This window comes from Dipodomys ordii, unplaced genomic scaffold, assembly GCF_000151885.1.
Source record: "Dipodomys ordii isolate 6190 unplaced genomic scaffold, Dord_2.0 Scaffold125, whole genome shotgun sequence".
Classification (NCBI taxonomy): domain Eukaryota; kingdom Metazoa; phylum Chordata; class Mammalia; order Rodentia; family Heteromyidae; genus Dipodomys; species Dipodomys ordii.
The window spans coordinates 896,647-921,409 of NW_012267341.1; the positions used below are offsets into that span (position 1 = coordinate 896,647).

At 54.3% G+C, this 24,763-nt stretch overlaps 3 protein-coding genes across 3 annotated transcripts in view; 2 read left to right on the forward strand and 1 right to left on the reverse strand.

The window, feature by feature from the left end:
- Spi1 (Spi-1 proto-oncogene) overlaps nucleotides 1-1,459 on the forward strand; it is a 21,392-nt gene extending 19,933 nt beyond the window's left edge. The window contains exon 6 of the mRNA XM_013029959.1: nucleotides 1,346-1,459. Coding sequence (XP_012885413.1) covers nucleotides 1,346-1,459 — 114 coding nt within the window. The remainder of the gene's footprint in view (nucleotides 1-1,345) is intronic.
- Nucleotides 1,460-2,071: 612 nt separating this feature from the next.
- On the forward strand, nucleotides 2,072-21,681 carry Mybpc3 (myosin binding protein C, cardiac). Its single transcript, XM_013029972.1, has 34 exons — nucleotides 2,072-2,096; nucleotides 4,471-4,737; nucleotides 5,404-5,508; nucleotides 5,590-5,697; nucleotides 5,792-5,940; nucleotides 6,723-6,840; nucleotides 7,298-7,346; nucleotides 7,458-7,487; nucleotides 7,655-7,708; nucleotides 8,440-8,460; nucleotides 8,657-8,820; nucleotides 10,161-10,293; nucleotides 10,512-10,514; nucleotides 10,628-10,752; nucleotides 10,847-10,952; nucleotides 11,048-11,214; nucleotides 11,564-11,729; nucleotides 12,526-12,632; nucleotides 12,752-12,781; nucleotides 14,871-15,010; nucleotides 15,230-15,310; nucleotides 15,492-15,651; nucleotides 16,681-16,785; nucleotides 16,880-17,068; nucleotides 18,291-18,425; nucleotides 18,560-18,727; nucleotides 19,454-19,542; nucleotides 19,723-19,918; nucleotides 20,154-20,293; nucleotides 20,447-20,606; nucleotides 20,702-20,838; nucleotides 21,123-21,309; nucleotides 21,449-21,486; nucleotides 21,598-21,681. The coding sequence occupies exons 1-33, from the start codon at nucleotides 2,072-2,074 to the stop codon at nucleotides 21,457-21,459; spliced, it is 3,825 nt and encodes a 1,274-aa protein (XP_012885426.1). The 3' UTR covers nucleotides 21,460-21,486; nucleotides 21,598-21,681.
- Nucleotides 21,682-23,173: 1,492 nt separating this feature from the next.
- The window catches only part of Madd (MAP-kinase activating death domain), a 41,076-nt gene continuing 39,486 nt past the window's right edge, over nucleotides 23,174-24,763 (reverse strand). The window contains exons 29-30 of the mRNA XM_013029960.1: nucleotides 24,161-24,207; nucleotides 23,174-23,847 (exon numbers count right to left, since the gene is read on the reverse strand). Of these exons, the coding sequence (XP_012885414.1) occupies nucleotides 23,743-23,847; nucleotides 24,161-24,207 (152 nt within the window). The 3' untranslated portion in view covers nucleotides 23,174-23,742. The remainder of the gene's footprint in view (nucleotides 23,848-24,160; nucleotides 24,208-24,763) is intronic.

Sequence of the window (24,763 nt, forward strand, 5' to 3'; positions counted from 1 at the left end):
CAAGGCTAGTGCTCTACCACTTGAGCCACAGCGCCACTTCCAGCTTTTTTTTTTTTTTCTGCTTATGTGGTGCTGAGGAATGGAATCCAGGCCTTATGTATGCAAGGCAAGCACTCTACCACTGAGCCACCTTCCCAGCCTCCTAAGAGATTCTTAGCTCCAATTAACCACCAAAAAAGCCAGAAGTGGAGCTGTGACTCAAGTGACAGGGCACTAGCCTTGAGCAAAAAAACTCCCAGACAGCTCCCAGGCCCTAAGTTTAAGCTCCATAACCAACACACACACACACACACACACACACACAGTGGTTAAAAATAAAAGAACTGGGCGCCCGTGTCTCACGCCTGTAATCCTAGCTACTCAGGAGGCTGAGATATAAGGATTGCAGTTCAAAGCCAGCCAGGGCAGAAAAGGCCATGAGACTCTTATCTCCAATAAACCACTCAGAAAACTGAAAGTGGAGCTGTGGCTCCAGTGGTAGAGTGCTAGCCTTGAGCTGAAGAGCTGAGGGAAAGCACCCAGGCCCAGAGTTCAAGCCCCATGACTGAACAAACAAACAAATAAATAAATAAAAATAAAGGGAAGGCTGGCCATTGGTGGTGCATGCCTTTAATTCTATCTACCCAGAATGCTGAGATCTAAGGATAGAGGTTTAAAGCCAGCCCAGTCAGAAAAGTCCATGTGACTCTTATCTCCAAGTAACCATCAAAAAAGCTGGAAGTGGAGCTGTGGCTCAAGTGGTAGGACTCCAGCCTTGAGTAAAAAATTCAAGGGACAGTGTGAGGATCAGTTCAAGCCTCAGTATTGGAACTAACTTGATGGAAAGACTGGTTTTGAGTGTTTAAAGGGAAGGAAGTTTTTTATCATCTGGAAAATATTTGCATATGGAATCATTCTCTTTGCATAGAGGGAAATAATTGCTCTTTTTGGAAACTGATGTTGGTGGAAGGGGGTCACAAGTGATTTGCTTTTTTTTTTTTTTTTTTGGTCATGGGTCTACCCCGGACTCTTTTGCTCAAGGCTAGTGTTCTACCACTTTGAGTCACAGCTCCACTTCCAGTTTGAAGATGAGGCTGGCTTTGAACTACAATCCTCAGATCTCAGCCTCCTGAGTAACTAGGATTGCAAGTGTGAACCACCAGTGCCAGCCTTGTTTTGCTTCTTTCTGTAATAAGAAATGACCTCAAAGGACGGGAGTCCAAACCCAGGGAGAGAGAGACACAGTGGGCTGGGGAGATACAAAACACCTGGCAGTCATCTTTTGGTCATCTTGATGACTTTGTCTTTTCTGTCTTCTACCTTGGGGGGTACATTTAGAGATTTACTCTTGTGCCCTCACTAGCAGGCTCACCCAGCCCTTTTCCTGAGTGATATCTGCCCCCAACATCTCTTCCCCACCTGGCCTTGGACTAAGCCAGCATTCCACAACATGAAGCCAGCCGGATCCCTTATGGTGTGACAACATGGGTCAGCTACTAAGAATGAGCCTTGATTGGTTGGTTCACTGTGTTCTACATGCTGTCGGTGTCCTAGGGCTTTTCCTTTGTGAACCCACTTCATACATGCAATGATCCTATCTGGTGGGTGCTGTGATCCTCAGCCCACTTCACAGAAGAGAAAACCAAGGCATTTTGGGCTTAACCAACAAGAGGGCAAAACTCAAGCAGCCAGTGTCAAGGCCTGTGGGCACCATTGCCCAGCCAGGTGCTCTTGGTCCTTTCGTGCAAGGCTATGAGCCCAGCATCCCTCCACCAAACTATCTGTTGTCAGATGGACACAGGGACTTGTGGTATCCCTGAGGTCCACCATGGGTTGGAGGGACAAAAGCTATCACATTTTGCTGGGGGGGGGGGATGACTGGGAGGACGGCTGAGGAAAATCAGGGCCTACCTTTTCCCTGGAGAGACCTCAGCTGGATGGAATCTGTCTATATTTAGCAGGTGGCTGGCAGGAGGCAGATAAGCAGAGCTGAGGGGGGAGGTCCTCATATATAATGGAGAGGGCAAGACCCCGCTCAGTCTTTCATTGGGTGGCCCCTGCCTGCTCGGTGCTTCGTGTGATCTCTCTCAAAATGCCTGAGCCCGGGAAAAAGCCAGGTAATTCCAGGCCCAGGGCTGGGCTGGGAATATGGGTGGGTGGGGAGGTTGCATAGCTAGGGGCCAAGGCTGAGGAGAGTTCTCAAAGGGGCTTGGTTATTTTATTTTATTTTTTTTCCCAGTACTTAGGCCTGAACTCAGGGCCTGGGTGCTTTCCCTTTGCTTTTTCCCTCCCAGCGAGTGCTCCACCTCTTGAGCTACAGCTCCACGTCTTGCTTTCTGGTGGTTAATTGGAGATAAAAGTCTCACAGATTTTTCTTCTTGGGTTGTCTTCAAAATCTTGCTTGATCCTCAGCTCTCCTGAATTGTTAGGATTACAGGAGTGAGCTACCAGCCCCCAGCTCCTTGGTCTTCCTTTTTTCCTTCTCTTCCTCCCTTCCTTTCTCTCTCTCTCTCTTTCTCTCTCTCTCTCTTTTCTTTTATTTCCTCACTCAGTTTCTTTTCCTATCTCTCTCTCTGATGAGGCCAAAGGTAAACCCAGTGTCAGGACAGCACCAACGCCAGACGCACCCAGGCCAACACCACATTCTCAGAATGCAAGGGGTTCCTTCCTACCAATCTCCATCTTCTACAGCCAGAGTGACTCCAGATAGAGTCCCAGGATTACACGACTGAGTGGGCTGATGCTCCTGCCCTCTCTGGGTCTTGGTTTCTCCATCTTTCCAGGCCTGGGTGGGATAGCTCCTTCCGGCTGTGACGTTGTCTGCTTCCTGGTCTGTATCATTTGGGTGGTTAGGTATGAACTCCACTTGAAGGTGACAAAGCTCCTCTTCTCTGGGAGACAAAGGTCAAGAGGCTTGGAGCCCATGTGAAGGGCAGGGAAGAACCACAGCCCGGAGGCTGGACCTGGCTATGCCCTTGCGAAGGTTGTTCAAGGCACAGATCCAAGTTCCTCCACCCAACCCCCTCCCCGGCCAGCTTTATCTCAGCTGCTGATTGTCAGCCCCAGGCCCTCGGAGGACAAATTTAGCCACATTCCAAGTAGGCAGAGTACCTGCCCGCTGCAAGGGCCCAGTGCGTGGAGGGGGTGGGGGTGGGGTGGGAGGCTGGGCTCATCATTGGTGGCTTTAGGCCCTGAGGAACCAGGGGACATACCTAGCATAAGTCCATGTAGAATTGCTGAGTGTTGATGGCTCAAACCTATCATCCTAGCTATTTAGGAGGATGAGATATGAGGATCATGATTTGAAGCTAGCCTGAGCAAACAAATCTGAGACGCTTATCTCTAACCAGCAAAAAAAATCTGGAATTGAAGATGTGGTTCAAGGATAGATCACCTAACTGTGATCAAGAAAGCCAAGCAATAATTATAACCCTTCTGTACACCACCTTTATAATAACAATAAAAAATTCTTAAAGGGCTGGGAAGGTGGCTCAGTGGTAGAGCGCTTGTCTTGCAAGCCTGAGGCTCTGGGTTCGATTCCTCAGCACCACATAAGCAAAAAGAAAAAAGCCGGAAGTGGCCTTGTGGCTCAAGTGGTAGAGCGCTAGCCTTGAGCTGAAGAGCTGGGGGACAGCGCCCAGGCCCAGAGTTCAGGCCCCACAACCGGACCCCCCAAAAAAAAATTCTTAAAAAAGAAAGGCCAGGCACTGGTGGCTCACACCTATAATCCTAGCTACTTAGGAGGCTGAGATCTGAGGATCATGGTTCAAAGTCACCCCGGGAAGGAAAGTCCAGGAGACTCTTATCTCCAATGAACCACCAGAACACGGGAAGTGATGCTGTGGCTCAAGTGGTAGAGCACTAGCCTTGAGCTGAAGAGCTCAGGGACAGTGCTCAGGCCCAGAGTTCAAGCCCCAAGACAGACCAAAAAGAGAGAGAGAGAAAAAGAAAGAAAGTTAAACAAGAGCTAAGAAAGGCTCAAGTTCAAGCCTCAATACTGATATTAAAAAAAAAAAAGCTATATGGAAGTTAGGACCATAACTGTTCACCTATGAGCTGTGTGTGTGTGTGTGTGTGTGTGTGTGTGTGTGTGTGTGTGTATTGCCAGCTCTTGGGTTTGAACTCAGGGCCTGGGCACTGTTCCTGAGCTTCTTTTGCTTAAGGTTAGCACTCTGCCACTTGAGCCACAGTGCCACTTCGGCTTTTTCTGTGTATATGGTACTGAGGAATCTAACCTGTGGCTTTGTGCATGCTAGGCAAGCACTCTACCACTAAGCCACCTTCCCAGCTCAGCTGTGTGGTCTTAAACAAATAGCTTAGCCTTTCTGGTCTCTGAGAAAAGAACAAAACAATTGCTCCTGTTGAACAGTATCAGCTGAATAAACAAGGTGATACATGGAACGTGCTTCTTACAGTGTTTATAAGAGGGGCTGCAGGGGTGGGGTGCATGGGAGAACCAAAGGTCCCTACAGCCTCCATCTGGCCCTACAGTGTCAGCCTTTAGCAAGAAGCCTCGGTCAGTGGAGGTGGCCGTGGGGAGCCAGGCTGTGTTTGAGGCGGAGACAGAGCGGGCCGGGGTGAAGGTGCGCTGGCAGCGGGAAGGCAGTGACATCAGCGCCAGCGACAAGTATGGCCTGGCGACTGAGGGCCGGCGGCACACACTGACGGTGCAGGATGTGGGCACTGCGGATCAGGGCTCCTACGCAGTCATCGCAGGCTCCTCCAAGGTCAAGTTTGACCTCAAGGTCACAGAGGCAGGTGAGCGCTTGGCCAGCCTTCTCTGAGGCTTGAGCTTGGACACAGGCAGCCCAGCTGGTCCGATCTTGGGAACAGGAGATGTACTGAGTTCTCTCCCTTTTGCCCCAGTTGTGCCCCCCCTTGCCAGAAACCCCCTCTCCCCTCTTCATGCCCTTCCCTGGCCGGTTCCTGCCATTGTGGAGGTGAGAAAATACAGAGATGAGCTTGGCACAGCTGCCGCCCACCGGAGCCCCCAGGGCGCGGGCCACACGGCAGTGAGGGGGCGGGCTACGTGCGTTGGCAGGGCGGCCTGGGCGGCTGTGGGGGACCAGAGCCCAGTTTAGCTTTGGGGGTGGGGGTTGGGCGAGGCCAGGGCATGGGGGAAGGAGAAACAGATGGATCTCAGAGCTGCTTCGGGCAGTCACCTGGACATAGGGACAGAAGGATTGTGGGGGCCAGAAGGGGAAAATGCAGGCTAACACCCCTACTCAGCGGGAGCCACCTCTAAGGGGGCCCCGGGGACCAGGAGGATGTGTCTGGAAGAAACTTGGACACCTTCATCCCAGTAAGATGCCCCCTGGGAGTCGGGTACAGGGGGCTGATGCCCAGGAGAGAGAGAGGGAGGGTGGAGGAGAGGAGGGGGGGGTTCTCTGATTAGAAACCCTACCCCTACCCCAGCCCCTCCAGAGAAGGCAGAGCCTGGGCCAGCCTCAGCCCCTGCTGAGGCCTCAGGAGCCCCCGGAAAACCTCCATCTTCCACTGAGCTGGAATCAAGCACCCAAAGTTCAGAAGGTGAGGGGGGCTGGGCAGGGAGGGACAAGGTCTCTTGGGAGGAGTTGCTCTGGTGCAGGTCTTTAAGATCTTCATTCACAGGATCCAGCTCAGCCGCCCCCAATGGCCCTGGACCTGGGGGCCCTACAGCCCCCGAGGATCCCATTGGCCTCTTCCTGATGAGGCCTCAGGATGGTGAGGTGACCGTGGGTGAGTAGGGGTTGCTGATTCCAGGGGTGGTATAGGAAGAGAGGCAGCAGAGCGACCCCAGCCCTACCTGACACCCCTCCCCCGCTCCCCCCAGGTGGCAGCATCACTTTCTCAGCCCGCGTGGCTGGTGCCAGCCTCTTGAAACCACCAGTGGTCAAATGGTTCAAGGGCAAGTGGGTGGACCTGAGCAGCAAGGTGGGTCAGCACCTGCAGCTGCAGGACAGCTACGACCGGGCCAGCAAGGTGAGCCTGGCATCTGGGGGATCTGGAGAGATGGAAAGACCCCGGGAAGCACAGGAGCTGCACAGAGGGGCTTATTAAGGAAGGCCTTGAAGGATGTGAGGGTGTCAAGGGGTCTTAAGGTCGAGGGGCCCAAGGATCCCAGAAAGCACAGGGAACACCATATAATGAGGTGGTCAGATTCTGGATGGATGGAAATCAGCAGGCAGGAGACTTGCAGGGATCCCACAGTTCCTCTCGGCACAGATCAAGAAGCCAAAGCTTGCAAGGTGAATTGGCTGTTCCAAGGTCACTCCAAGCCAGGCCTAGAACCAGAAACCCCTGTGTCTTGACTGTCAGCTGTTGCAAACTTCTAATCTTCCACAGTCCTGGGCCAGATACAGAAGTCCCTAGCAGAACCGAGCAAGTGTGCGGATGCACAGGTGTACAAAGCCACATTATTTTACTTCATTTTGTCACTCGTGGGGCTCAGTCAGGAACTTGGGGCCTATCCCTGAGCTCTTTTGCTCAATGCTGGCACTCTACCACTTTGAGCCACAGCTCTGCTTTTGGTTTTCTGGTGGCTAATTGGAGATAAGAATCTCATGGACTTTCCTGCCCAGGCTGCCTTTGAACCATGATCCTGGGATCTCAGCCTCCCGAGTATTATAGGATTACAGGCATGAGCCACTAGCACCTAGCTTCGCAGCCTTACATTAAGTGGATACCGTTCGCCCTGTGGTCTCTCCTTTAGGGATGAAGGGCCTCCCCACCTTAGTCTCCTCTGACCCCCCCCCCCCCCATAGGTCTATCAGTTCGAGCTCCGGATCACCGATGCTCAGGTCACCTCTGCAGGGGGCTACCGCTGCGAGGTGTCCACCAAGGACAAATTTGACAGCTGCAACTTCAACCTTACTGTCCATGGTGAGGGAGTCCCCCACCCCACCCCCAGGTCTGTCCCAGGCTCATGGTTCCTATAGGTCTTGATCTCTGGAGCCTGCTTCCATCTCCCAACACAAAGGCCCTGGCTAGATAATCAGTGCTGACCTGTAACAGTGCTTCTCAAACAGGGCTTAGTACCAAGTCAGGATCTCACCTAGAGTTGGACTTGCGTTAGTCGATCCACCCTGCTGTCCCTGCCTCCCGGCATAGGTCCTGACACACCCCACTGTAGGTGAGCTGAGAGACAAGCTGAGAGACCATGGCAGGGGGTTGGAGATGGGGAGCTACTAGTCTGGGCCATGATAGGATAAGAAGATGGGGTCCCGGGGCAAGTGCTCACCCTCATGGAATTATGGGTGGGCTTTTAGAAGTCCAGAGAACCCAGAACAGAGGTTCCTTCTGAAAACCTCTCCTTCTCCCTCTCTCTTAATGACCCCAGAGGCCGTTGGTCCTGGAGAGCTGGACCTGCGATCAGCTTTCCGCCGCCCGTGAGTTCCCCTTCTCTTCAGGGTTGGGGACGCACAGAGAGCGGGGTTGAAGTCTAGGTTGGGGAGAGTAAGCGCTTCCAAGCAAGTAAGGATAATTCCTAACCCCTACAGGAGCGTGGCTGGAGCAGGTCGGAGAACCAGGTAGCCCTTCCCAGGCCCCTCGCAGCCCTGTACTCAGATCCTAGGGCTTGGGATGGATGGGCGCCCAGCTGGGGTGCTGTCCCTCCACCCCCACCTTCCACTCCAGCTCACTTGGCAAGTCCCTTCCCGCCCCCTTCACCCCAGCCTCACCACGCCCCTCTCTGTAGTGACAGCCACGAAGACACTGGGACTCTGGACTTCAGCTCCCTGCTGAAGAAAAGGTGAGGCCCGGCAGCATCCTCCAGGGCAGGGAGTGAGGCTGTTTCAAATCCTGGCACTGTAGTTTCCCAGCTGTGTGGCCCTGAGCGAGTCACTGAGCCTCTCTGAGCAGGTTTCCTTGTCTGGCAGTTGTGGGCAAAGTTAAGGACTCTGCAGACATGACTTCCTGTGTACATCCATTCCGTGTCCCCCTACCCCCCACCCCCGGCACACCACAGAGAGCCCACAGTAGCTCGCTCTAATAGATTCCTGCCCTCCCCAAAGAAGCTGAGGGTGGATCCCCAAAGTTGCAGGAACTCTTCACCCCACCCGATCCTCCTGACTCGAAATCTCTATCTTCTCCCTCTCTCTCCTGACCTCTCCTCACGGCGATGCTGCTGATGCCTAGAGAGTAAGGAATGGGGGTGGGGTGGGGCTGGGGGGCTTGGGGCACAAGGCACTGGAAGGGACAGAGCTGACCTGTGGAGACTGGTGCCCATCCCTGCCAGGGCTTGGTGAGCCCAGGTGAGACTCCCCACGGCTGAGGTGAGTCTCTGAACCTTGGGGGGTAACTCCCCACACACCCACATTTAGCTGTTGGTTTGAACTCGGGAGGGACAGCAAATTCAGCACATTTTTCCTGCCCTGGCCTCTTGGGCATTACAGGTGCTCAGTACATGTCGGGGTGCTGGGACACAGAAGGGAGGTACCCAGACCTCTAATGTGTTCTCTACCCTTTCTGCCCTGCCTGGAGCAGCAGTTTCCGGACCCCACGGTGAGTGCCATCACCCACCCTCCCCTCCTTCAGCCCGGAGCCCCCCCCAGCCCCTAGGTCCCCTGCCCTGTTCCCAGAAGGGAAGGGCAGACTGCAGGAGAGCCTCTGCTCCTTGATGTCGGGCCCAGGAAGTGCCACTGGGAAGGGGAGAGGAAGGGGCTGCTCTGAGCGTCCACATGGGCTGGGGGGCACACAGGGACTCAAAGCTGGAGGCACCTGTGGAGGAGGATGTGTGGGAGATCCTGCGGCATGCACCCCCATCCGAGTATGAGCGCATCGCCTTCCAGCATGGGGTCACTGACCTGCGGGGCATGCTCAAGAGGCTCAAAGGCATGAAGCGAGACGAGAAGAAGAGCACAGGTTAGCCCTGCACCCACATGGGAAAGAAAAGGGCACAGGTTAGCCCTGACACTCCCCCCCCCACACACACACGGAAAAAGAAGAATCCAGCTCAGCCCAGACACACATTGGAAAGAAGAGCCCAGACGAACTGCCACACCCCCCCAACTTGTGTTGAGAAAACCACAAGAGCACAGTGTGAGCCCCTTTCCATGGACAGAAACTGAGAAGAGATAGGTTAGCCCAGAGACAACCATGAAGAGAAGGACAGAGGACAAGAAAACTCTCCTCAGAGAAGAAAAATCAGGCCACTCCCTTTTCTAAAAAGTAAAAGAAGCCTGACTCCCCATCTCCCCATCCCAAAGAAGGAGGGAAAAACTCGGGGAGCCACACCAGGGTGGGGGTGGGGGTGGGAAGAGAAGCGGGGCTAGCTCACCTTCCACTGGGTTAGCTTCCCTCACCTGTAGGCAGGTGAAAGGAGAAGGGCCTAGGCTAGCCCTTTCCCATGTAGAACGGGATATGAGTCAGGGAGAGTGATGGCCATGCCTGGTACGCACAGCCGTGTCTTGAGAGTTTAGCATGGTGCCTGGCACACAGCAAGGGTTCCAGAACTTTGACCCACTGGAGGGATTAGCTTCCAGAGAGGAGGGTGGGGGCGGGGGCCTCTCCCCCAAATTTCCAAACCTTTTATGCTCATGTGGAAGAGCAGAAGAGCCAGTTCCTCTCTCCCCCATCCCGGACTCAACCCAGTTGCTAGATGGCCCAGCCCTGGTGCCCACTGAAATCAAGTCTCCAGGTCACAATGAAATCTCTGAATTTCTGGGCCAGAAGGCACCCAAAGGCCTGCGGGTGATAGGAGGAGCCTTTGGGGGGTGGAGACAAGGCTCCATCTTGTCACAGTAGCCATCGGAAGCAGCGACTAAGCCAAGCACTGTGCTTTGTATCATTGTCTCGCTGAATTCCCAGCACCACCTTGAGGTAGTGATCATTACCATTTCTCATTTGGCAAGCAAGGAAGCAGAGACACCCAGAGGTTAGTTAAGGAATGAGCCCGAAGGTCCCAGAGCACCAGGCAGTAGTTCTTTGCATCTCTGCAGCTGCTCCAGGTCCAGCTAGAACATGGGCAGCCTTTAGGGGTCCTTCTGCCCCAAGGAACATAAGACAGAGCGGGGGGGGGGAGGAGATAGACAGACAGACCAGACAGAGAAGGGAACGGGGCCCCAATAGAAACAGAGGCGGACAGGTAGGCACGGGAGGGCTGGTTGGGGGAGGACATGCCACGGTCACCATGGCCAGGCGTGGCAGGGCAGGGTATGAGGCGTGGACCTCAGGGCTGCTGTGAGCTGTGGGACGGTGCGCAGCCTTTCAGAAGAAGCTGGAGCCAGCCTACCAGGTGAGCAAGGGCCACAAGATCCGGCTGACCGTGGAGCTGGCTGACCCTGATGCCGAGGTCAAGTGGCTGAAGAACGGACAGGAGGTCCAGATGAGTGGCAGGTCGGTGAGGGTAGGGAGGGCCCTGGAGAGCTGGAGGGGTGAGGAGGGCTGGTCTCACTGCCCCTCCCTCCCTATGGGTCTCTTTGTGGCATCTCTCCCCATTTCTCCCTGTCCCTGGGGTCTGCTTCTCCACCACCCCGATCCTCATGATCTGTTTCTCCATCTCTTGGTCTTCATTTCTTCCTGTGGGAAACCATCCAATGGTTACGGTTCTGCAGCAAGTGAGCCCCCCCCCTGCCTGGGACTGCCTGGGGGTTGGGGGCCTGGGGATTGTGTTGGCTCACGCAGCCTGGGAAGGGGGTCCACAACCTGACAGCCTCCATGGCCCCACCAGGTACATCTTCGAATCCATCGGCACCAAACGCACTTTGACCATCAGCCAGTGCTCGCTGGCGGACGATGCAGCCTACCAGTGCGTGGTGGGTGGCGAAAAATGCAGCACTGAGCTCTTTGTCAAAGGTGGGCTGGGGATCTGGGGACCCGGGGGCCCAGAAAGGGGGGAAAGGGGGCAGCCACAGAAAGCCGCCCTTACGCTGTGCCTGCCCCCGGACAGAGCCCCCGGTGCTGATCACACGTCCCCTGGAAGACCAGCTGGTGATGGTGGGACAGCGGGTGGAGTTTGAGTGTGAAGTGTCTGAAGAGGGGGCCCAGGTCAAATGGTGAGTGCCTGGGTATGGGGGTGCAGGGCAGACCTGGGGTGCAAGGACATCAGCCTGTAGGCGATCACAGTCCTTGCTGACTGCTTTCTGATCAGGCTGAAAGATGGGGTTGAGCTGACCCGGGAAGAGACCTTCAAATATCGGTTTAAGAAGGACGGGCGGAAACACCACCTGATCATCAACGAGGCGACACTGGAGGACGCCGGGCACTATGCGCTGCGTACTAGTGGGGGCCAGGCACTGGCTGAGCTCATAGTGCAAGGTGAGGTCCACTGGTGGGCTGGGGTCCCTCAGAGAACCATGCCCAGCATGTGGAGGCAAAGCTGGATCAAAGCTGGTGCAACCTGGAATGCCCGAGCCTCACTTTTCCCATCTGTAAAATGGGAAAGTTGAAGTGATTTCTTTAAAGAGTGCTAGAGGGTCAGATAGGCCTGGTTAGCATCAACACCCCCCCCCACACACACACCAGAATATTGGTGTATACCATCACAGGCACGTGTGTTTTCAAATGCCCACACCTACCCAGCCATCCCCGGCTTGCCCACACGTCCTTGCCCACAAGGACCCACAATCACACCCTTAGGAGCTCATTGGCTCTGTCCATCCTCCAGAGAAAAAGCTGGAAGTGTACCAGAGCATCGCGGACCTGGCGGTGGGTGCCAAGGACCAGGCCGTGTTCAAGTGTGAAGTGTCAGATGAGAATGTGCGGGGCGTGTGGCTGAAGAACGGGAAAGAGCTGGTGCCGGACGGACGCATCAAAGTGTCCCACATTGGGCGGTGAGCGGAAAGTGTGGCAGAGAGAGACCCAGAGACAGAGAGGGAGAGGGACAGACAGACAGAGGAGAGAGAGGCAGCACGGACTGAGACTGAGAGAGAAAAAGACAGGCAAGAAGGCAGAAATAAGAGACCCAAAGATATGGGAAGAGATTTTAAAAATGTAGAGGGAGAGGTCACCTGAAACAAGGAATCCAGGACACTCAGGGCCAGACATCCCCTCCCCCCCTCTCCCCATCACCAGGCACAGGAGGCTGCGGGGGAGGTAGCTCTGGCCACAGATCACCCTGGAGCTCCTGGGCTGGCCATGCTGGACCTGAGTTCATGGAGATTACTGAGGGCAGTCTTGTCCAGGCTCCAAGGGGCCGATGCCAAACACCACTTTCTATACTACCTTGCTGGAAAACACCATAAAGAAGCCATTTTTAAATGCAAGAACACCAAGGAGCCAGGTGCTGGTGGCTCACACCTGTAATTCTAGCTACGCAGGAGGCTGAGACCTGAGGATCACAGTTCAAAGCCAGCCCAGGCAGGAAATTCCCTGAGAATCTTATGTCCAATTAGCCACAGAAAACTGGAAGTGGCACGATGGCTCAAAGTGGTAGAGTCAGAGACAGTGCCCAAGCCCCGAGTTCAAACCCCATGACCAACAAAAACAACAACAACATACCACCACCAACAATAACAACAGCAAAAACACCACCAAGGAGCCAGGACAGGCTTGTAACCTTAGCTCGAGTGTCCAGCGAGGCCAGAGCTGTATGGCCCAGTAGGGTCCCTGAGCCATAGCTACCTGCAGGGTCCACAAACTGACCATTGATGATGTCACACCTGAAGATGAAGCCGACTACAGCTTTGTGCCCGAGGGCTTTGCCTGCAACCTGTCGGCCAAGCTCCACTTCATGGGTGAGATGGCGCTGAGGGAGGTGGAGCCGGGGGGGGGGGCTGGGCCCTCCTGGGACAGAGCCCCCCTGAGACTGGGCCATGCTTCTGCTCTGGTGTCACTTCTCTTCCCTCTCTTACAGAGGTCAAGATTGACTTCGTGCCCAGGCAAGGTGAGTGTCAGGACCCCTATATGCCACCTCAGCTTTGCCCAGTACATTGCACCCCAACTTCAGACAAGTCTCCCCTCTGCTCCTGTCACAGGGAAGAGCAACGATCCTGGCGGGGTGGGGGGCAGAGGCCCCCCTGCTCCAGTTCTGTTACCCACAACTCATTGTGGGACAAATATAATCTGCCTGAGTTTCCCTGCCCCCCCCTCTTTTACCAGCCCAGGGGCTTAAACTCAGGGCCTGAGTACTGTCCCTGAGCTTCTTTGTGCTCAAGGTTAGCACTCTACCACTTGAGTCATAGTGCCACTTCCGGCTTTTTCTTAGTAGTTTATTGGAGATAAGAGTCGTTGTTTTTTGTTTTTTTTTTGGGTCGGATCGTGGGGCCTGAACTCTGGGCCTGGGCACTGTCCCTCAGCTCTTCAGCTCAAGGCTAGCGCTCTACCACTTGAGCCCAGCACCACTTCCGGCTTTTTTTCTTTTTGCTTATGTGATGCTGAGGAATCGAACCCAGGGCCTCATGCATGCAAGGCAAGCGCTCTACCACTGAGCCACCTTCCCAGCCCCTGGAGATAAGAGTCTTACAGACTTTCTTTCCCAGGCTGGCTTCAAACCACCATCCTCAGATCTCATCCTTCTAAGTAGCAAGGATTACAGGTGTGAGCCACTGGCGCCTGGCCAGTTTCCCCATTTCTAAAATGAGGCTGCTGATAGTGCATCCTCCATACAGTGGTCATGGAGATGAAGGGTGTGAAATGTCACAGATCTGAGGTTTTATTGCTATACCTTTCCTGCTTGAAAAAAAATGGACTGATTTTTTTTTTTTTTTTGGTGCCAGTACTGTGGCCTGAACTCAGGGCCTGGGTGCTGGTCCTTAAGTTTTTTTTCTACCTAAGTCTCTACCATGTGAGCCACAGCTCCATTCACAGCTTTTTGATGGTGCATGGAAATGAGTTTCAGGGACTTTCCTGCCTGGGCTGTCTTCCAACCTCAGTCCTTAGAGCTCAGACTCCTGAGTGACTAGGATTAGTGTCATGAGCCATTGACACTTGGTCTTTTCTGCTTGTAAATTAAATTTTTATCAGACACCTCAGAGTTTTAACTTTAGGAGAACAATCCAGGCTGAGGTCTACTCTGCTTTGTTCATCTTAGGGCTTTCTAAACTGGATTCACTTAACACTAACATCCCATTAAAAAAGTATTCTGGTAGAAGACATTTGGTGTCCCCCAAACGCTGTAGAGAATGCTACATGAGGGGACCCAAATGTTAACAAATCTCCCAAAAAATTCCTGGGTGACTGAAAGTTCTAGCTCTTGTCTGGGTTTGGTAGTTATATGAGCATACATATTTGTCAAAACTCATAAGACTGCCAGGCATGGTGGCATATGCCTGTAATCCCAGCATTTAGAAGGCTCAAAAAACAGAAGGATCAAAAACATTCAAGGCCAGGGATAGAGGCATGACTCAGCAGTAGAATATCTGCCTAGCAATCTCAAGACCTAGAGTTCAAACACTAGTGCTGTTAAAAAAAAAAAAAGTCAGCCAGGGTGATATAGTGAGACCCTGTTTGAAAAAACCCCCAAAATAATTATGTGTGTGTGTGTGTGTGTAGAAAGGGGTGACATTGACCAAGAAGCACTGTAATCATAATCTGACTTAGGAAATTGAAACACCTTTGTATAAATATGATGTAATAATGGGCTGGGAAGGTGGCTCAGTGGTAGAGCACTTGCCTTGCATGCCTGAGACCCTGGGTTTGATTCCTCAGCACCACATAAGCAAAAAGAAAAAAGCCGGAAGTGGCGCTGTGGCTCAAGTGGTAGAGCACTAGCCTTGAGCTGAAGAGCTGAGGGATAGCGCCCAGGCCCAGAGTTTAGGCCCCACGACCGGACCCCCCAAAAATATAAATAAATATATATAATAATAATTAAGCACAAAGCTTAAATTTATATTCCACCATGTATAAATCATAACCTCAAACGGATCATCCAAACACTAGGGGCACTGGTTCCTCTTCTTTGGCCCTTCTCCCCACCCAACCCTGTTCATGGGCCTGGTCTCCTCTTTTTCTGACCTATCTCATCTGTCACTCAGAGCCTCCCAAGATCCACCTGGACTGCCCAGGCCGCACACCAGACACTATTGTGGTGGTGGCAGGGAACAAGCTTCGCCTGGATGTCCCCATCTCTGGGGACCCTGCACCCACTGTCATTTGGCAGAAGACCATCACACAGGTACTGTGGATCTTCCCAGGATGGATGTGTGAGCCCCATGTGAGTACCCCACCTCTCCCCACCCATGCACTACCCCAGCTCCCAGCCACGGGCAGCTCAGAGGCTGTTGGCCAGGAAGGGAGGAAGGCAGACAGCAGGTGGGGCAGGGGGGATGGAAGACGGAGGGACCCCTCCAGGCTGAGTCAGACTCTGCCCAGCTTCCTTCTTTCCCTGGCCCAGCGTAAGAAGACCCCAGTTGGGCCAGCACCTGATGCCCCAGAAGATGCAGATGCCACAGACGAGTGGCAGTTTGATAAGAAGGTGAGTGAGGCTGATGACAAGACACAATTGATTTTCTTTGGCCTTTCTCCCCACGCAGCGTCCACCCCCGGCCAGGCCCCGTGCCCTGCCCCTGATAGGCACCCTCCTGCTCACACCTATAACCTTCACTCAGATGCAGTTTCCCCTGAGCTGTGCGTCCCTTCCTCTCCCTCCCCTTCAGCTGCTGTGCGAGACGGAGGGCAGGGTCCACGTGGAGACCACCAAGGACCGTAGCATCTTCACAGTGGAGGGGGCAGAGAAGGAAGACGAGGGTGTCTACACTGTCACGGTGAAGAACCCTGTGGGCGAAGACCAGGTCAACCTCACAGTCAAGGTCATCGGTGAGGCGGGCAGGGTTCCAGGCTAGAGAAGAACACAGCCAGCACTCCCGGGAGAGATCATACACGTGCTCATTCAGTCCCCGGCAAACCACAGGGCGTGCTCTGAGCCAGCCCGGGAGAATGGGCAGGACAGGCATTTTGTATCTGCAAAGAATCAAGCTATAGGGGGAGAGGGAAGAGGTAGTAATGTCCTTTACTGTGACACAAGGGTTGAGTTGGGGTAGGGCTGCAGTGTCATGTGAGACATTAATCTTTAAAAAAAAAAAAAAAAGCTGGAAATGTTGTAGAGCACTAGCTTTGAGCAAAAATGCTCAAGGACAGTGCCCAGGCCCTGAGTTCAAGCCTCAGGAATGGCACACAGACACAGACACACACACACACACACACACACACACACACACACACAAGTTAAAAGAAATAAAACTCAAAAAGCTGGAAATGGAGGCTCAAGTTGTAGAGCACTAGCCTTGAGCAACAAAGCTCAGGGACAGTGCCCAGGCCCTGAATTCAAGATAGGCATTAATTAATTAAAACAAATAAATTTTAAAAAGCATTCTGTAGGCAGAGGACTGGGTAAAGTGGAAAGAAAGGGGCAGTGGGTGGACTGGGAAGGTGGCTCAGTGGTAGAGCGCTTGCCTTGCATGCCTGAGGCCCTGGGTTCGATTCCTCAGCATCACATAAGCAAAAAGAAAAAAGCCGAAAGTGGCGCTGTGGCTCAAGTGGTAGAGCGCTAGCCTTGAGCTGAAGAGCTGAGGGACAGCGCCCAGGCCCAGAGTTCAGGCCCCATGACCAGACCCCCCCACACCCCCCCACAAAAAAAAACCCAAAAAGAAAACCAAAGGGGCAGTGGGGAGGACCATAAAGGGTTGCGCTCAGGGCCAGGGAGATAGATGATCAGATTCTATAAAGGTCCCTGGCTCTAGGGGTGGGGGTGGGGGCTAGCGTGGAGAGTGGGGGTTGCAGTGTTGGGTGTGGTGAGGGGGTGAGGGGACAAGCCAGAAGGGGCTGACGGCTTCCTCCTCCCTCCAGATGTGCCAGATGCACCTGCAGCCCCCGAGATCAGCAATGTGGGCGAGGACTGCTGCACGGTGCGGTGGGCGCCGCCGGCCTACGACGGGGGACAGCCTGTGCTGGGTGAGAGGCCGGGCTCAGGGCTGGCGCAGGGGCAGCCAGGGCTGGCGGTGCCCGCGGGCCCGGGCCCAGCCCCCAGCTCCCACTCCACTGCCAGGCTACATCTTGGAGCGGAAAAAGAAGAAGAGCTACCGCTGGATGCGCCTCAATTTCGATCTGCTGCGGGAGCTGAGCCACGAGGCAAGGCGCATGATCGAGGGCGTGGCCTATGAGATGCGGGTGTACGCGGTCAACGCCGTGGGCATGTCCAGGCCCAGCGCCCCCTCCCAGTCCTTCATGCCCATCGGTGAGCCCGCTCGTCTGCCCTGCACCCCCCGAGACTCAGGGCTCCCTAATAATAGCTGCCGTTCCAGTTGCCACCCTAGAATCTACATCCCTGGTCTCTAATGCTTGGTCTGTGATAGTTTGCTTTATCTCACAGAAGAAGAAACTGAGGCTGGAAGGCCTTCAGTGACCTGCTTGGGATCATCTAGCTGAGCAACTTTAGTTGCAGTGACCCCATTACCGTGTGACCGTGTGTGTGTGTGTGTGTGTGTGTGTGTACGTGTACAGGGCTTTAACCTCCGGGCCTTAAGCTTGTTTGGTTTACTTGCTGAGCTGACCCTCTACCGTGTAAGCCATACCTCCAGTCCAGCTTTTTTTTGGTTAATAGGAGATGGAATCTTTACAACTTTCTGCCTTTAAACCATGAGCCTTTAGATCTCAGCCTCTTGAGTAGCTAGGAGATGTGAGCCACTAGCACCTGGCTTTTTTTTTTTTTTAATGTCATTTGAAGGTCATGTATAGAGGGGTTACACTTTATTTTATTTTTTATTTATTTATTTTTTTGCTGGATGTGGGGCCTGAAGTCTGGGCCTGGGCGCTGTCCCTCAGCTCTTCAGCTCAAGGCTAGCGCTCTACCACTTGAGCCACGGTGCCGCTTCCAGCCTTTTCTGCTTATGTGGTATTTTTCTTAAATTACATTTACAGCATTTCTTACATTGAGAGGTTTCATGTAAGCTTCATTGTGTTCTCTTGGCTGCCTTTTCCTATGTAGGTCTGTGTGTCGTGTGTGTGTGTGTGTGTGTGTGTGTGTGTGTGTGTGGTGTGTACGCGCGCATGCACACACATGCCAGTACTAGGGCTTTCACTCAGGGCCTAGGTTCTGACCCTGAGCTTTTCAAGGCTTGAGCCCACCCTCTTGAACCACATCTTCACTTGTGGCTTTTTTGGTGGTTAATTAGAGATAGGTGTTTAATGGACTTTTCTTCCTAGGCTGGCTTTGATCCCCGATTCTCAGATCTCAGCCTCCTGAATAGCTAGAATTACAGGCACGAGCCACTGGTGCCCGGCTTTCTTTTGTAACTATTACTGTTTGTAAGTCAGTCTAGACAGATGTCTAAATACAGGCCAGATATTCCTGAAAGTGCTTGAAGGCCAGCCAAAGGGGAAGCTGTCCCTGGGAGACCAGACAGCAATTGAGGGATGGGGAAATGGGTCCCTCAAAACCTCCATGAACCCACTACCAGGTCCTCCCGGGGAACCCACTCACCTGGCCATGGAGGATGTCTCTGATACCACCGTCTCGCTCAAGTGGCGGGCTCCAGAGCGTGTGGGCGCGGGTGGCCTGGATGGCTACAGCGTGGAGTACTGCCAGGAGGGTTGTAAGTGTCCCACCCCCACCCCAGGCCAGCCCCACCCTCTGATGACCTCTGGATATCCTTCAGGAGCTGGGCAGAGAGGTAGGGGGGATGCCAATGACAAAATGTGGCTCCCCTGCCCCTGTGCCCACCGCCAGGCTCCGAATGGGTGGCTGCCCTTCAGGGGCTGACAGAGCGCACGTCACTGCTGGTGAAGGACCTGCCCACCGGGGCCCGGCTGCTGTTCCGTGTGCGGGCACACAATGTGGCTGGGCCTGGAGCCCCCGTCACCACCAAGGAGCCTGTGACAGTGCAGGAGATCCTGCGTGAGTGTCCCCTTGTACAGCCATGACACCTGCCAGTGACCTCCAGACTTTTGGAGCTGACTGGAGGTGGGCACGGTCAGAAAGACCTGGGCTGGGCTACTTGCTAGCTAAGGGCAGGAGGCGTCTGGGATCTCATTCACGTCTACGGTTCTCTTGGTTTTCCCATATTGTTCTCCCAGTTCTGGAACAGGGAAAACATAGTCTGTAGTGTCTGCCCTGTGTTCTGTGAGTCTTGGCTCCAACAGGTGGTCATTGTTCCTCTGTGTCCTCAGAGCCGGGCAGCCAGGCCTCTCGGGGTCAGATAGGGCCACCTGGAGCACCTGGCATTCACTTCCCATTAGCTCAGGATTGGTGATGTAAGGATTGGTCCTCCAGGTTGGAAAGAATCAATAAACCAGTAGAAAGTACATAGGGTCTACATAGTAGAAAGGGCATAGGATCTAGAAGCTTCGTTTTGCAGCCTGGCTTGTAACTTAATCACCTGTGTGGCCTGTATTAGCCAACTGCTTACCCTCTCTGATCCCTGAGACTTAGGAGAAATCAGGAGCTTTCATTAACCATTTGGAGCTGTGCAAATAAGTTGCTGTGGGTAAGTGTGCCAGGCCCAGGGCAGCTTTCTTCTTAGCTGCAGCTCTCTATGCCCTGCTTCAAGAGAGAAAGGAGCTGTGGTACAACTCAGGGCTAAGATTGTGGGGGCCATTGCTCAGTCATCCACTGTACCCACAGAACGACCGCGGCTGCAACTGCCCAGACACTTGCGCCAGACCATTCAGAGAAAGGTGGGAGAGTCTGTGAACCTCCTCATTCCTTTCCAGGTAGGCTGGTCCCTTCCCTGTTGTCAAGGGGAGTGGCTACAGTGGAAGGGTCTGTCTCAGATCTGACCAAACCCCCAACCTCATAGACACACACACACACACACACACACACACAGAGCTAGAGTACCAGCCTGTCTTTAGGGGGAGCTAGGCTCAGGGTAGAGCTATCCTTTCCTGCAGGGCAAGCCTCGGCCTCAAGTGACCTGGACCAAAGAGGGGCAGCCACTGGTGGGAGAGGAGGTGAGCGTCCGCAACAGCTCCACAGACACCATCTTGTTCATCCGCGCTGCCCGCCGCGCCCACTCAGGCACCTATCAGGTGGCAGTACGCATCGAGAACATGGAGGACAAGGCCACGCTGGTCCTGCAGATCGTGGGTACGTGGTTCTGGGCCTTCCTCTGAGTCCACTCATCTCTTGTCCTGGAGCTGGGCTGCTGGGGTCCAAGACCAAGCCTGGGGACCCAACCCAGAGCATCCCATTTCCCAGCCCAGAGCCCCTGCCCAAGGTGGCAGGCCCAGGTCTGGCTGGTTGACTGAGGGGCTCTCAAGGCTGGCACCCTGTTAACCCCCTGCACGAGATGCAACGATCCAATCAGAGATGTCTTCCACAGACAAGCCCAGTCCCCCTCAGGACATTCGGGTCATGGAAGCTTGGGGTTTCAATGTGGCTCTGGAGTGGAAGCCACCCCAAGATGATGGCAACTCAGAGCTCTTGGGTTACACGGTACAGAAGGCTGACAAGAAGACCATGGTGAGCGTAAGGCTGGGCCTTTCGTATGTCCTGTCTACCCTCTGATGATTGGCTTCCTCCATACACAGTAGGGACAGAGGCACCAGGGGTACCAGTGCGGACCCTGGCAGGGGTCCCCAGAGGTTTGCCCTCCTCTCCCCTCCCCTCCTCCAGGAGTGGTTCACCGTGTTGGAGCATTACCGCCGCACCCAGTGTGTGGTGTCAGAGCTCATCATTGGCAATGGTTACTACTTCCGGGTCTTCAGCCATAACATGGTGGGTCCCAGTGACACAGCCACCACCACCAAGGAGCCTGTCTTTATCCCCAGACCGGGTACTATACCTTTCTTCCCATGCCAGGGGAGCTGGGGCAGGGAGGGGAACTTCACTTGAGATGTCTTTCTTGGTACCAAGCTCTATCACCAACAGGCATCACATACGAACCACCCAAATTCAAGGCGCTGGACTTCTCCGAGGCCCCAAGTTTCACCCAGCCACTGGCAAACCGCTCGGTCATCGCTGGCTACACCACTGTCCTTTGCTGCGCTGTCCGGGGCAGCCCCAAGGTAGGGGGCTTTAGGCTCTTGGTGGTGGCAGCTGTCTCTGGGCTCTATCCTGAAGCAGCCTCCCTGCCCCCCACCTCCCAGAGCCTGTCAGCTGCCTCTGCCCCACCTCTGGGTGTCTCCTGAGCTCCTTCCCAGAACAGGGGCCCTGCTTCGGGCATAGTTTTGGACTCCAGTGTGAACTGTGAACCCTGAGTGGAAACACCAGTGCCAGTCTCTCTGGATTCCTGCCAGGTCCCCCTCACCTGAGCCGCTTTGTCTTGCTCTTTCCATTACCTGACTTATAGCCCAAGATTTCCTGGTTCAAGAACGGCCTGGACCTGGGAGAAGATGCCCGCTTCCGCATGTTCAGCAAGCAGGGGGTGCTGACCCTGGAGATCCGGAAGCCCTGTCCCTTTGATGGAGGCATCTATGTCTGCAGAGCCACCAACTTGCAGGGCGAGGCGGAGTGTGAGTGCCGCCTGGAGGTGCGAGGTGAGGCTCTGGCTAGGCCAGGGTTCAGAGGGAGAACAGGGTGTGGCTCTGTCACACTAGCCCTGTGCTGTCTGATGGGTCTGGGTCCTGGCTTCTGGAAGACTCTCAACAAATGTCGTGGCCTCCTTTCTTCCTCTAGTGCCTCAGTGACCTAGCTGGCTTCCTAGGGATGGCCTGGTAAGTACCTAGATCACCCAGCCCACTAGGGCCCGTCAGAGGCTCAGGCCTGTTCCTGGTCCTACAGTGGCGGTCAGGAAATCGGTACATTAGCATTCATTTCGCTCACAGGGGAGCCTGTGTCATTGGTACAGCTGGATGCCAGCCCATGTGCCAAAGCCTAGAGGAGAGCTGGAGGAGCCTACTTCCTGCCGCTGGATGTGTGGGGGGGGGAGGAGCGGGGGGGGCACATGTGCAGCTGTGTGTCCTGGCTGGTCTGCAGGGGATGGGCTGCAAACTTCATAGTTCTCTAAGGAGCTCTTAAGTCTTTGGGGCACAAAGTGGGTGGGCTTAGGGAATTGGGACTGGGGACAGACCCTTCTGGCCACCTTGTCTTCTCAGTGTTTAAGGGCAATAAAGCTCGATAGAATCACAGGACTGATGCCTTTTGTCCAATTGTTTGTTTTCATGGAAAGCACAGGGACATTTGCAGCGGTAACCTATTTCCCAGATGAGTATATGAGATGCAGAATTCATAAAACATCAGCAATGGAAACAGCAGTTTTTCTCTTAATATTCACTCATCAGATAAAGTTTGAAGGCAACAATGCCAGAAACCCAGGCTTTCCCTTGGGCCCAGGGGCCCAGCATGACCCTTGTCCCAGTGACCCAGGATTGCAGCAGCTGGGGGAGGAACAATGTAGTCTACCATCGTCCGGCACCCAACAGGCCTTGTATAGAACTGCACTGGGCTACTCTAGGGCCCCAGTGCGCAACACCCATGGCCCACACCTATCCAGTGGAGAGAAACGATCTGTGCAACTGAAGGCAGGGATCAGGATGTGGGGAGGAAGGGCCTGGACCTTCTCTACTCTTGCTTCTCTCACTGAGAATCTAAATCTGACCATCAGTTTCCTAAGACCTAAGCTGGAAGCTTAGGTCTTAGAAGAGGTGTTCTGACAATGAGGTAGGTCTTCAGCCAGGTTTCCCATGTAATAGAAATGCCCCAAAGGATGGTCCTGGGTTGCCTTTTAGAGAGTTCTACCAAATGTCAGCCATAATCTGGGCTAAGACCCCAGAGCCCTGGACCTTGGGGAATAAGGCATGTAACACCACCACTCTGGACCCTATATAGAGAGGGTATGGAGAGGGTTAGGGCTTTTCTGTCCTTGTTATATGAATTGTCCAGGTGGCAATGCAAAGCTCAGCTGCTTCCTCTAGTGGCCAGTTCATAGCATCCCAGCTCTCTGCCGGGACCCACAGATAACTACAAGGGAAGAAGAGCGTGTGTATGGCACTCCACCCTTCTCTCTGTAAGAAAGTGGAAGACAGGGGCCAGGGTCTCGGCGTGGATGTGCCTGAGCTCATCTCCCTCCTGAAATAACCTTTAAGGGTCCTAGGAGAGCCTTCTTGTCATTTAATGCGAGGCAGCCAGGAGAGTTAAGGACATTTATTTCACATTCACACGGCTGTACATTTTCTATAAATAATTGGAGCTGGACTATTTACAATCATCTACCCCCAGTACGTCTCTCCCTTCTGGCATCCGATACCAGGGGGCAATGCCTGCACACAATCATGTCCATTGACCCGGAGCCACCCCCCCGCCCCGCCCCGGCTCTTGAACAGATCAGATGGCGATGCCTGGGACTCCACTACCCCAACCACTGTCCTCTGTGGCAATGGCAGGCAGACGGTAGAAATCACTGCTGAAGGGTGGGATGGGGGCAGGTGGCAGCAGCGCCTCGGGCCACAGCTTAAAAATGCAGAATGAAGCTGGGGGCTGCCACTTAACTCTGCCGGCCTGGCCCATTCCTCCCTTTCCCTGCTCACCTACGTCCAGAAGGGCAGGCTGCTAAGTTTCCTATCTACCTCAAAGTAGCGCTGCCCCAGGCGACCTTGTGCCAGACCACAGAGGATGGCAAGCAGACTCCTGCACTGGAGGGTAGAATGCCAAGGGCAAGGAACCGCAACACAAACGAACATCTCAAAGACACGCAATGGTGGGCTCATACCAGCCCAACAGATACACATTCTTCTCTCAAGCCCTGAGAGTAGGCTGGTCTAGGAGAGGGGAAAGGTAGAAGGGACTAGCTTAGCTCTGTGACGGACAAGCACAAAGACACACCTGAAGACATAACCAGCTAAGCCACAGGAGGGGCCTGCAGAGAACACGCACACACCATCCCCTTCTCAGTCACAGCAGCTTCGTGCACTTGGGAGCAGCAAAAGGCCAGGGGAGGCCCGTGGGCGGGGTCAGCTGCAGGATCGTCTCCATCAGCTAGACACGGGCCGGGGTGGGGTTCTGAGATCCTCTTCACTGCTACGAACTGCAGCCACATACGAGAAGAGACACAACACAGAGTAGCAGATCTCGTGGGCCTGAAAGGGAGAGAAAAGCAGACAGCTCAGCCACACTGAGGTTCCCGCACCCTCACGGGTGGCAGGTCTGTCCAGCGGGCCTCCTGCTCTAACACCGGGCATAGGCCTCTGGGCTAAAAAGAGCCTCAAACAAGTCCCTAGAAGCTGTTCCAGTCAGAGAAGGGATGAGTATGTGTGTCTGTCTCCCAGGGTGGGCGACTTGCTTTGACTGCATCTAGACCAGGTCCCCGTGAGGGCCCGCCCCTCCTCACGTCTGAAGGTCCCCCGGGAGCCCTGTGCACGTTGGCCTGTCAGGGTTGGGCGGCATACTCACCATTGGTGTCTTGTACTTGTGGCTCACCACTTCTTTAATTTCAGGAACTAAAACCGGACGGGCAAGAGACAAAACAGAAAGTTCAAAACTAAGAGCAACTGGGCCATACTCCCCCAGGCGGCAGCGCCCGGCACCAGGGTCCCCTCTCCCTCTGTGGCCTCTCACAGTGGCTGCAGCAGCTTAGACTCTGAGGGCACAGAGGCCGGCCTCCTCCAGCCAGACTCCTCAGTTAGGCCTCGGAAGTCTGCAGTGGCTCTTTGGATGGTTATTTCTATTTGCTTCTGTGGACGCCCCAGGCGGGAGGGGCTAACCTTTCTCCAGCCTGGTCACAGCTACTGTCCAGAGTCTTCGAGGAGAGGCAGCGGGGGAAGACAGAGGTCTCTAGCCTGTGCCTCACCTTGCAGAGATGCCCGTGAACTCATCCCTGTCTCCAGCCCACAACACGATTCCCTCCACCGCCAGCCCCTGAACAGGGGGTGGTGAAGGGGGATGAAGGGGTGACATGATACTAAACCCATCAGACTTGAGTGTCCTTCCCTGAGTGGCAGGAGAAGCTGAGGCCTGCCTGTGTGAGGGAGAGCGTCAGAGGGCTCTGGAGCAGAC